The 10,774-nt window shown below is 48.5% G+C and overlaps 1 protein-coding gene across 4 annotated transcripts; it reads right to left on the bottom strand.

The window, feature by feature from the left end:
• Window positions 1-234: 234 nt before the first annotated feature.
• SPATA31G1 (SPATA31 subfamily G member 1) lies at window positions 235-9,830 on the bottom strand. Of its 4 annotated transcripts, none has more exons than XM_051844291.2 (3): window positions 7,898-9,830; window positions 7,016-7,578; window positions 235-368 (listed from the first exon to the last, which is right to left on the bottom strand). In XM_051844291.2, exons 1-3 carry the CDS (start codon window positions 8,084-8,086, stop codon window positions 356-358), a joined length of 765 nt encoding a protein of 254 aa, XP_051700251.1. In that variant the 5' UTR covers window positions 8,087-9,830; the 3' UTR covers window positions 235-355. The 4 variants fall into 4 exon arrangements, with proteins under 4 accessions (XP_051700251.1, XP_008269821.1, XP_008269671.1 ...); XM_008271599.4 differs by lacking the exon at window positions 235-368 and adding an exon at window positions 2,991-3,125; XM_051844284.2 differs by lacking the exon at window positions 235-368 and adding an exon at window positions 4,553-4,740.
• Between the last annotated feature and the right edge of the window lie 944 nt (window positions 9,831-10,774).

The raw sequence follows: 10,774 nt of genomic DNA, 5'->3' as shown, positions 1-10,774 counted from the left end.
GCGGCGGCTTTACTCACTACACCACAGAGTCAGCCCAGGTTTCCATATTAAACAGCTCACTTTTCCCTTTTTTCAGTGGCAGAAAAATTTTAACCCAACAATCTCTAAGTGCAATATTGTCAATGTCATATATACTATTGTGCATAGATAATTCATTTTTTATGAAAGTTTTGCTTTTTTAAAAAAAAGATTTATTTATTTGAAATCAGAGTTAACAGAGAGAAGGAGAGGCAGAGAGAGAGGTCTTCCACAACAGCCGGAGCTGTGCTGATCCAGAGCCAGGAGATTCCTCCAGGTCTTCCCACATGGGTGCAGGAGCCCAAAGACTTGCGTCGTCTTCCACTGCTTTCCCAGGCTATAACAGGGAGCTGGATTGGAAATGGAGCAGCCAGGTTTTGAACCGGCGCCTGTAAGGGATGCCGGCACTACAGGCAGGGGTTTTACCCGCTGTGCTACAGCACCGGTCCCCCCCCCAATAATTCATTTTTAAAATAATGTTTTTGTAGAAGCAGTATTCTATACAGAGATATATAAGCAAAAATTTAAAAATTATGTCCAATACTAGGGATCACAGTTTAGTGCATATCTTTCTGGGTCTTTCCTATGTTTGCATAAATATGTATTTGTACATGTCATATTTTATAAACCAAATTGAGATCATACTGCTTTATAACTTTTTAAAATCATTAATCTCCCCCTTTCAATAATTATTTTGGAAACAAGGAATTTAATCTCATACTCATACCACATTCAGAGATCCTATATGACCCAAGTGGTGTTCACAACTCTCGAGCAAACCAATATCCTACCAAACTTCTGTGGCACTTAGCCTGCTGAAGAAATTGGTCTTCAGAGAATTGTAGTCATGCAAAGAGTAGACTAGAAGCAGTAGGGCAGTTTGGTGAGAAATAACTGCGCAAAGACAGTAATGGTGGAGATAGAGAGGTAAAGATGAATTTACAATATATTGCATAGGAGCCGGCGCCGCGGCTCACTAGGCTAATCCTCCGCCTAGCGGCGCCGGCACACCGGGTTCTAGTCCCAGTTGGGGCGCCGGATTCTGTCCCGGTTGCCCCTCTTCCAGGCCAGCCCTCTGCTGTGGCCAGGGAGTGCAGTGGAGGATGGCCCAGGTGCTTGGGCCCTGCACCCCATGGGAGACCAGGAAAAGCACCTGGCTCCTGGCTCCTGCCATCGGATCAGCGCGGTGCGCCGGCCGTAGCGCACCGGCCGCGGCGGCCATTGGAGGGTGAACCAATGGCAAAAGGAAGACCTTTCTCTCTGTCTCTCTCTCTCACTGTCCACTCTGCCTGTCAAAAAAAAAATAATAATAATAAAATAAAATAAAATACATTGCATAGGTATAACCGATATGATGGATCAGGGAGGAGGGCAAAGGAAAAAAAGATGACAGATTTCTGGCTTAGGTGTTAGATGAATGTATAACCTTCAGTAGAAGTGGATGCATTGTTAGAAAAGTTTAATGGGATAATGAGTAAGTTTCGGGAATAGGTGAATATGAGGTGCTATTCAGTAGACTTGCTATGTAGCTCGGATGCCTAGAGATTTAAAAATGACCTTGCTTTGCAGTAGGGCACATTAATGGAGTGTGTTCAAGATACTAAAAAGTGATACTAGGAGAATTGGACATCATTGGGGGTGGGAAGGGGGCTGTTAAAGAGTCTCACCTCATACCATATTGTAAAATTTGGAGCAAGCGTTTGTCCTAGTGGAGATGTTAAGATGTTTATGTCCCTTATCAAAATGCCTGGGTATAAGTCCTGACTCTGGCTCCCTATTCCAGCTTCCTGCCAGTGCAGCCCTTGGAACACAGTAGGTGATGGCTCAAGCAGTTGGGTCCCTGCCACACACGGTGGAAATCTGAATTGGATTCCCAGCTCTTGGCTTTGACTTGGCCTCATACTGGCCATTGTGGGTATTTGGGGAATGAATCAGCAGATGGGAGCTCTGTTTGACTCTGGCTTTCTGTCAACTAGCAGTCTAAAATATGAGGGTACTTCAAGAAGTTCACAGAAAAAGGACTTAGAAGATAAATTTATTTTGGTGCAAAAAAACCTTGAGATCATGTATATAAGAGGTCTTCAAAAGTTCATGGAAAGTGCATGATATGAAAAACGCACTGACAAGGACCAGCGCCGTGGCTCAGTTGGCTAGTCCTCTGCCTGCGGTGCCCGCATCCCATATGGGCGCCGGGTTCTAGTCCCGGCTGCTCCTCTTCCAGTCCAGCTCTCTGCTGTGACCCGGGAAGGCAGTGGAGGATGGCCCAAGTACTTGGGCGCCTGCACCTGCATGGGAGACCAGGAGGAAACACCTGGCTCCTGCTGTAGCGGCTATTTTGGAGTGAACCAACGGAAGGAAGACCTTTCTCTCTCTCTCACTGTCTAACTCTGTCAAATTAAAAAAAAAGAATAAAAAAAACCGCACTGATTTAAAATTTTCTTTAATCTCTTAATTCCACTTTTCCATATATATAAAAATATATTTATAAATATATACATTTTATATATTTAAAAAGTTTTTTTTTTTTTTGAAAGAGGGAGAGACAGAAAGAGAGATTCCATCCACTGGTTCACTCCCCAAATGGCCACAACAGCCGGAGCTAGGCCACTCTGAAGCCAGGAGTTTCTTCTTGGTCTCCCACATAGATTCAGGGGCTCAAGCACTTGGGTCATCCACTGCTGCTTTCCCAGGCTGTTAGCAGGCAGCTGGATTGGAAGTGGAGCAGCCAGGACTCCAGCTGGTACCCATATGTGATGCTGGCGCTGCAGGTGGAGACTTAACCTACTATATCACAGCACTGGCCCCTGTTTTTTGTCTTTAAGATTTATTTGAAAAAATGTTACAGAGGAGAGACCGAGAAATCTTCCATTCACTCCCCAAATGGCCACAATAGCCAGGGCTGGGCCAGGTTGAAGCCAGGAGCTTCATTCATGGGTGGCAGGGGCCCAAGCACTTGGGTCATCTTCCACTGCTTTCCCAGGTACATTAGAAGGGAGGTGGATTTACAAGTAGAGCTGTTGAGACTCAAACCAGTACCCGTTATGGGATGCTGTCATTTCAGGCTGTGGCTTAACCTGCTATGTCACAGTTCCGGCTCCTATAAAGAACTTAGAAAAGTGACAAAATATTTTAGAAGCTGAAAAGGGTGATTTTGATAGATCTAACTTACGAAAACTTTAAACTTTGGTATAGTAAAAGTCGCTGAAAACCTAGATCATAAGCTACAGATTGGGAGAAAATATTTGCAGCATATGTAATAATACCTTGGGTAGGTAGGATAGTGGCCTTCCAAGATATGTCCATCCTACTTTCTGGAACCTCTAAGTACATTTTTCCTGGCAAGAGGACTCAAGATAATTCATCAGCTGACTTTAAGATAGGAAGAGTGCCCTGGATTATCCAGATGGGCCCATTGTACTCAGAAGTGTCCTTGAAAGTGGAAGGAGAAAGAGAGACCAGGGAGACATGATGTAAGGACTTGCCCTTGCTGTCTTTGAAGGTAAAGGGGGCTGTAACCCAGGAATACGGGCAGCCTCTAGACGTAGAGAAAGGCAAGGAGTGACCCTACCCAAAACCTACAGAGAGGAACAAGTCCTGCCAACCCCTTGATTTGATGTCTCAGATTTGTCAGATGTATTTTGTGGTAATTTGTTAGAAGAAAAATTCCTAATGGTTACTAAATATGAAAGGAAGCTTGTTTTTCTGGCCTTGAGTACTGTGGATAAAGAAGGAAGTCATACACAGGACCAAGAACTGTCTTGACCCTGACTAGTTGTGTTCATGTTTAGTGGATATATTTTTCTGTTCACTCACTGTGAAGTCTTTGAAGAGCAACATTGAGCTGGGCTCTCCCCCCACCTGCCCCCGGCCCTACAGCCTCACCCCATAAAGTAGGGATGTGTAAATTCCAGATGTGGTGATCTGTGGAGGTCTGAGCACAAAGTTAAGCCTGCGAAACGCTGAGCTCTACTCCTGGGGCCTGCTCTTGAGCGGATGTAGCTGCAGCAAAAGCTAACAGGGAACTGAAATTCCCTGTACCTTGGCTCCAAAGAAGACATGCGATTTAATCTGGGTTTAGCTAGTTTATTTAGAATTCCTCTGGCTCCATTTCCTAGCTCCACCTGATTTGGCTTCAGGTCTTGGGGAATTGAGTGTCAATACTACCAGCCTTTATTGACTAGATTTGGTGGGCAGGGGTCTGTGGGTACCTAGCAACTTCGCTAATGCCTTTTGGAGACGCCTGGTAAGGGGAGCCCGGGGTGCAGGAGGAGAGAGACGCGTCTGCATACGGGCCCAAGGACAGTGCTTACAGTGGTAAGAGTATTGCATGTCCCGTCTCTGGTACTGGGGACCAGCAGCCATGGGAAGAGCAGTGTGTTGAGGTCCCTGGCCTTTGTGCTGAGGCCTTTGGGACAGTCTGCTCACAGAGGCCTCCACTCCTCTTTGGGCCTGGGTGCCTGTGACTGTGGGTGACCCTATCTTGCAATGCTCTCCTGCTTTGGGTTTTCTAGGGCTCTCTGTCTTTTTGGATAAAGTTAAGACTGGAGCCTTCTCCTGTCTCTTGCCTGAGGCCAGAACCTTGGGATTTGAGGGTTCTCTGTGGCCTGGACTATTCTGACTAGACTCCCTGTGGACACCTGAGACCTGAACCACCATCTTCCTCTTTATTTTCTCTTCTCTTGGAGACCCTTTTTCTGCTCTGTCAGACCCTCGTGGCAGAGTCTGGGAAGAGAAATGAGAGAGATGACTATGGGAAGCCTGGGCAGGTTGAAGTACTGTGCTGTGAGTTTTTGGGGGATGATAGCTTGAAGAATGGGGGCACGGGTTGGAGGGGTCACTCTGCTGTCGGGGGTAGGAAGAGAGTTCCCAGGAGTCTGGAGGTGGGGAGCTCAGGGTAGGAGAGCTGCAAAACTGTTGACTTGGGCGAGGGGATCTGGAAGCCGGACTCTGCTGCAGTTTCTTGAGCGTGAGTTCCAACTCTCTACTCCATTGCCAGGCATGGACCTCACTGCAAGCGAGCACCTCTGGGACAGCCTCTCCCTGGGAGGATGGGGCTTGTGCCTTAGTCCCTGGGACCAGACTGGATAGGCTGGGCTGAGTGGGCTCAATCTTCAGAACTTCAGCTGTGGTGGGAAACCAGGCTATTGGTTTCAAGGGATCCACTTTTGGAAGGCTGAGGTCCTGGGGGACCTCTCTCTGTGGCACATTTCTGCATATAAGATCAAGGTCAACGTGTGGCTCTGGCAGAGGAACAGAGAGTGAGCTGGGGTCTGGGCCCTTAAAGGCACAGGAGTTCTCTTTCTGTTCTGCTGCTTCCCCCTCAGAATTACAGTTGCATTGATCTTCAAAAGGCTCACTACTTACGTGGGACTTTGAAACAGACTTTGGGGGTAGTTTGGAGTCCCAAACAGGGGACACAGAAACAAAGTTTTTTTTCTGCTCCACGTCTGCCCCAACAGGCTCAGAGTCAAACAGGACTCCCAGGGGGCTGACTCCTTGTGGACCTTGGAGTAAGCTGCAGGCAGGGACCTCCGAGTCCCGGGAGCTCTTTGTCCCTCCCGCGTCCCCACATCTAGCCTCAGAATCAAACGGGACCCCCATGGGACTAACTCTGGGCTGCTCTACTATAACAGCTGGGGTTGAGCTGAGGGCCAGAAGTGGGGGTTCAGAAGGCCAGGAATTCCTGGGATGCTCATCAGCCTTCTGTGTAGCTTCTGTTCTAGGCAAGCCTTCCACAGTATTGATTATGTGCGGTGCTTTAGAGAGGGCTAGTGGTGCACTGTGGAGAGGGTATGGGGAGTCAGATGCCCAGAGATTGATTCTCTGCCCATTGGTCTCCCATGAGGGTTTGGACTCAGACAGGACTCCCTGGGGGCCCGTTACCAGAGACTCCAACAGAGGGGCTGAGGGCAGATTGGGAGATGAAACTGGGTCTACAGAGACTGAAAGATTTTCTCTACTCTGCGTGCCCTTCCCTGGAGTCTCAGATGCTGTTGGGGCACATGCAGGGTTGGGTTCATGGAGTCCTGGCTTGAGGTCCAAGGTTGGGGGCTCAGAGGCCCAGTTTCCTGAGTTTTCTCTGCTTCCCAACTGAGCCTCATATTCTAGAGGATGCTCTCTTTGGAGTTCTGGCAGGGAGTCTAGGAGAGGGCAAGGGGCTGGCATTGGAGCCTCAGAGGTCTGAAGATTTTCTCTATGGCCCATAGTTCCCAAGAAGTCCTTGGGTGCACAAAGTCCTCTTTGAGGACTGACTTTTTGGGATTCTGACGCACAAGCTGGGGGTTGGCAGGGGCTTGACACTGGGGACTGAGGGGCTTTATGTTCTATGGTTCCCCAATGAATCTGATATCCAGGTGGGATTCCCAAGGGGCCAGTTCCTTGAGCTACCATCTTGGGGATGAGGGGTTGGCATGGTGCTAGGGTTGGGGACTCAGAGACCTGAGGGTTCTCTTTTTGCTCTATAGTTTTCCAGGGGGCTTTGGAACCAGACAGGCCTCCTATAGAGTTTACTTCCTGGAGTTTTGGCAGTAAGGCTGGGTTTGAGCTAGAAGCTGGCATTGTTGACTCAGAAATGTGCAGATTCTCATTTTGCCCCATGGTCCTCCACTGGGCCTCAAACCTAGTTGGGATTCCCAAACAGCTAGAAGGATACAGCAAAGCAGAGGGTATATCTGGATTGTGTTGATGTAGGCTGGGGTCCCCTGACACCCTCCTCCAGGCCTCAGATGAGAAGAGCTTAGAGGGTCTGGTTATTTGGGATTCAGGCTGTGGGTACTGGACTTGGTCTACCCAAGGACCCTCTCTCTGCCATGTAAGCCACTGTGTATTTCCCTTAGTGCCAGATAGGACTCCCTTGTGGAGGGGTAGTGATGGGACAGGAAGAGATGGGGGTGGAAGCAGCTGAGGACCAGAAACCATTCCTTCCATATCTTCTAAAGTATGTGCTTCAAGGATAGGAAACTGGGTTGGGGAGTGATTTTGGGGAAAGAGGTTATACCTAGGCAGGAAAGCAAGCTTGTTGAAGAAGACAGAAGGACGAACATACAACCTCAGGGGAGAGGGGCCATTTCCGCTCAAGAAAATGGCCTCCAAAGACTCGCTGTGCAGAGAGGGGAGACCCCAGAAGAGCTGGCTTTTTCTCTGTTGCAGGTGGCTTCCTGGTGCTGTGTTGTGCCTCACGGGTAGGTTGGTCAGGATCTGGAAGGTGGGGAAGGATCCAGAAGGGCTTGGAGGCTGTGAGAGTATTTTCTCTAATGTCCCCGTGACCTTGGGAAGGCGCTCAGAACCACGAGATGGCTGAGGCAGGGCTGTGGTGCCTTGCTCTTGTGTGGGAGCTCTTTGGGGAGAACATGGCTCCATCGGATACAGAGATGCTTCCTCTTCCTCCTCCTCATCCTCTTCCTCCTCCTCCTCCTCCTCCTCTTCTTCCTCCCCCTCCTCCACTTCTTCCTCCCCCTCCTCCTCTTCTTCCTCCTCCTCCTCTTCTTCCTCCACCTCCTTCTCTGATTTCTTCTTCCACAGGCAGCCAAGGAAGGACACATAGTATAGAAGTGATAGGCCCTAGGAAATAGAGAAAGCTACAGTCAGGCATGAAGCCTCTTCAAAGACACAATATGTGTCTTGAAGCCCTCAGTCTCCATTTCACTTCCCAAATGGAAAATGATGGAGAGCATGATTTTCTCACATAACCTTATATCTTAGGCTCCGTGATCATTCGCTTGACCTCAAAACTCAGGTCCGTGGTCAATCAATCAGCCTCACCTCTAGGGCTTAGTCACTCACCTGGGTCCACATCCATTCCAGCGACGCTTCATCTGACCTGCTATGTTATCAACAGCTATGTTACCTGACTGCACATCCAGGATCAGAGGCCACCCACCTTGTCTTGCATCTTGTCCCCAGACCACGTGGGCTGAAGCTGTTGCCACATCCCAAGATGTCGCCACCTCCGGATCTGCCAAACCATGAACAAGAATAGTGTCACCAGGTTTCCTGGACTCTGGAGGCAGCTGCTGCCACAGTGTCTGCAGGCCAGGGCATGAGTCAGCTGGCCCCAGAGAATCTCCATATCTCCCTCAGCCCCAAACAGGTCCTCCAGCAGCCAAGCGGCAGTTTACCCTGAGGTCATCATTACATCACAGAACAAAGAACTCCCATCCCCCACATGGGCCAGGCCCAACAGCCTTCTCCCTGAATTTAGGGCCACAAAATTGCCTCCCTTAGACAGTTCTTACCTCATGCAGTGGAGTCTGAGTGATCCCTTTTTGTGTTGATTGCCAAGGTCATGCTTATGCTTTAGACATTGCAGTCAAGGACATGGATTGTAGCATTGAAATGCCTCGTTCAAATCCCAGCTCTGCCTCTCCCTACCTGTGAAACCTCTGTCATACTACCTAACACTTCCGGGCCTCAGTTTTCTCACCTATGTAGTGAGGATTGTGTAGAGGGTTAAGTGACGAAATGTGGGTGCTTCAAATTAATACTTAGTACATACTGAATGCTGTATTAAAATTTACTTCTTTTAAGGTTCCTGATTATAAGCCTCATTCCCTCCTTAAAAGAGTCTGTCCTTTTCTTGTTTATGCTCATGTCGGGCATGAGCTGTCTTATTTGACTTCAGATTGACTGAGATCTTTTAGAGAAGCACTTTATGTTAAAGATGACAAGTCAAATGTAAGCATTTCTCATTTTCTCCTCTTTCCTCTAAAGTCACCACTCTGTTTTTTGTCATACTTCCTTTCAGGACCAGACTTTAATCCTTGCCTTCCCTGTACAATGTAATGCTCTCCCTCTTCCCCATCAAAGACTGGTTTAGGCTGGTAGGAAGAGTGCTGAACCAAAAATGAGGAGACTTGGGTTCTCTAGTTCTGTCACTGATTAGTTATGTGATCTTGAGAAACCATGAGTTGGTTCCATGAGTTGAACATTGCTTCTTCGACATACATCTATTGAGTGCCTATTAGAGATCAGATTTCTGCTCCATCTCAAGGTGATAGAATAGAAATAAAATAGGACCGGCACCACAGCTCACTAGGCTAATCCTCCGCCTTGCAGCGCTGGCACACCGGGTTCTAGTCCCGTTTGGGGCGCCGGATTCTGTCCTGGTTGCCCCTCTTCCAGTCCAGCTCTCTGCTATGGCCAGGGAGTGCAGTGGAGGATGGCCCAAGTGCTTGGCCCTGCACCCCATGGGAGACCAGGAGAAGTACCTGGCTCCTGCCATCCGATCAGCGCGGTGCGCCGGCCACGGCGCGCTGGGCACGGCGGCCATTGGACGGTGAACCAATGGCAAAGGAAGACCTTTCTCTCCATCTTTCTCTCTCACTGTCCACTCTGCCTGTCCAAAAAAAAAAAAAAAGATCAGTTAGGGACTCTCGCTTGCTTCAGTTAAATCAAAAGATGAGGATTGTCAGTACAGGCACTGATGGTGAGAATGGTAAACACTGGATTCACCTTGAATTCCAGAGATAAAACTGATTATATTGGGCCGGCGCCGCGGCTCAATAGGCTAATCCTCCGCCTAGCGGCGCCGGCACACTGGGTTCTAGTCCCGGTCAGGGCGCTGGATTCTGTCCTGGTTGCCCTTCTTCCAGGCCAGCTCTCTGCTGTGGCCAGGGAGTGCAGTGGAGGATGGCCCAAGTGCTTGGCCCTGCACCCCATGGGAGACCAGGAGAAGCACCTGGCTCCTGCCATCGGATCAGCACAGTGCGCCGGTTGCAGCGCGGCGGCCATTGGAGGGTGAACCAACGGCAAAGGAAGACCTTTCTCTCTGTCTCTCTCTCACTGTCCACTCTGCCTGTCCGAAAAAAAAAAAAAAAAAAAAACTGATTATACTTGGTTACCAATGGATTGCAGTGGCAGAGAGAATAAATTGAAGATGTCTCTAGGGGTTTTATTTCCTTAAGATTTATTTATTTATTTGAAAGAGTTACAGAGAGAGAGAAAGGGAGAGAGAGATCTTCCATCTGCTGGTTCACTCCCCAGATAGCTGCAGTGGCAGTATAGGGAGCCAGGCTAGGAGCCAGGAGCTTCTTCCAGGTCCCCAACGTGGGTGCAGGAGCCCAAACACCAGGGCCATTCTCTGCCATTTCCCAAGCAAGTTAGCAAGGTGCTGGATCAGAAGTGGAGCACCTGGGACTCCAACTGGTGCCCATACGGGATGCCAGCATCGCAGGCAGCGATTTAACCTTCTGTGCCACAGCATCATCCCCCTCCAGGGTTTTTGACTTGAGAAACTATGTGTGTTGGTGCTGTTTCACTGAATAGGAACCCCAGACCTGGGAACCAATTTAGGGTGGTGGGGTGATGAGTTCCATTATAGACTTTGAATCTATGGACACCTCAAGGTAGAGCTAGGAGAGAGACAGAGATACATGGATCTGAAACTTGGGAGAGCAATCTATGGGGGAGATGTAGGTTTGACAGCTTGCAGCATGTATGTGACAGCTAAACCATAGAAAGAAATAAAGAAAACCTTCTGAGATGTAATATTTTACCCAGTGTTACCAATAGTGTTCTTTTAAAAAAAATCTTGAACGAGTAGCCAACATTGTAAACCAATAGATGGTGCACAATATTTCCAAATTAAAATCTGGCTACACTGGACTTGCATTTCCACAAAGTCAGGGCCATTTGGAGCTAACTTGTATTTGCTGCTTTTGGAATGGACAATGCAGCAGTCCTCACCATATTCTTTTAGTTAATGCCAAGACTAAGGGCTAGTTGCTGTTTATCATTGTGCCTGCTGTTTTGTCTTCTT

Source organism: Oryctolagus cuniculus, chromosome 1 (assembly GCF_964237555.1).
Source record: "Oryctolagus cuniculus chromosome 1, mOryCun1.1, whole genome shotgun sequence".
Lineage (NCBI taxonomy): Eukaryota > Metazoa > Chordata > Mammalia > Lagomorpha > Leporidae > Oryctolagus > Oryctolagus cuniculus.
Note: the sequence above shows the minus strand (reverse complement) of the source record. Positions and strands in the feature narration are given on the sequence as shown.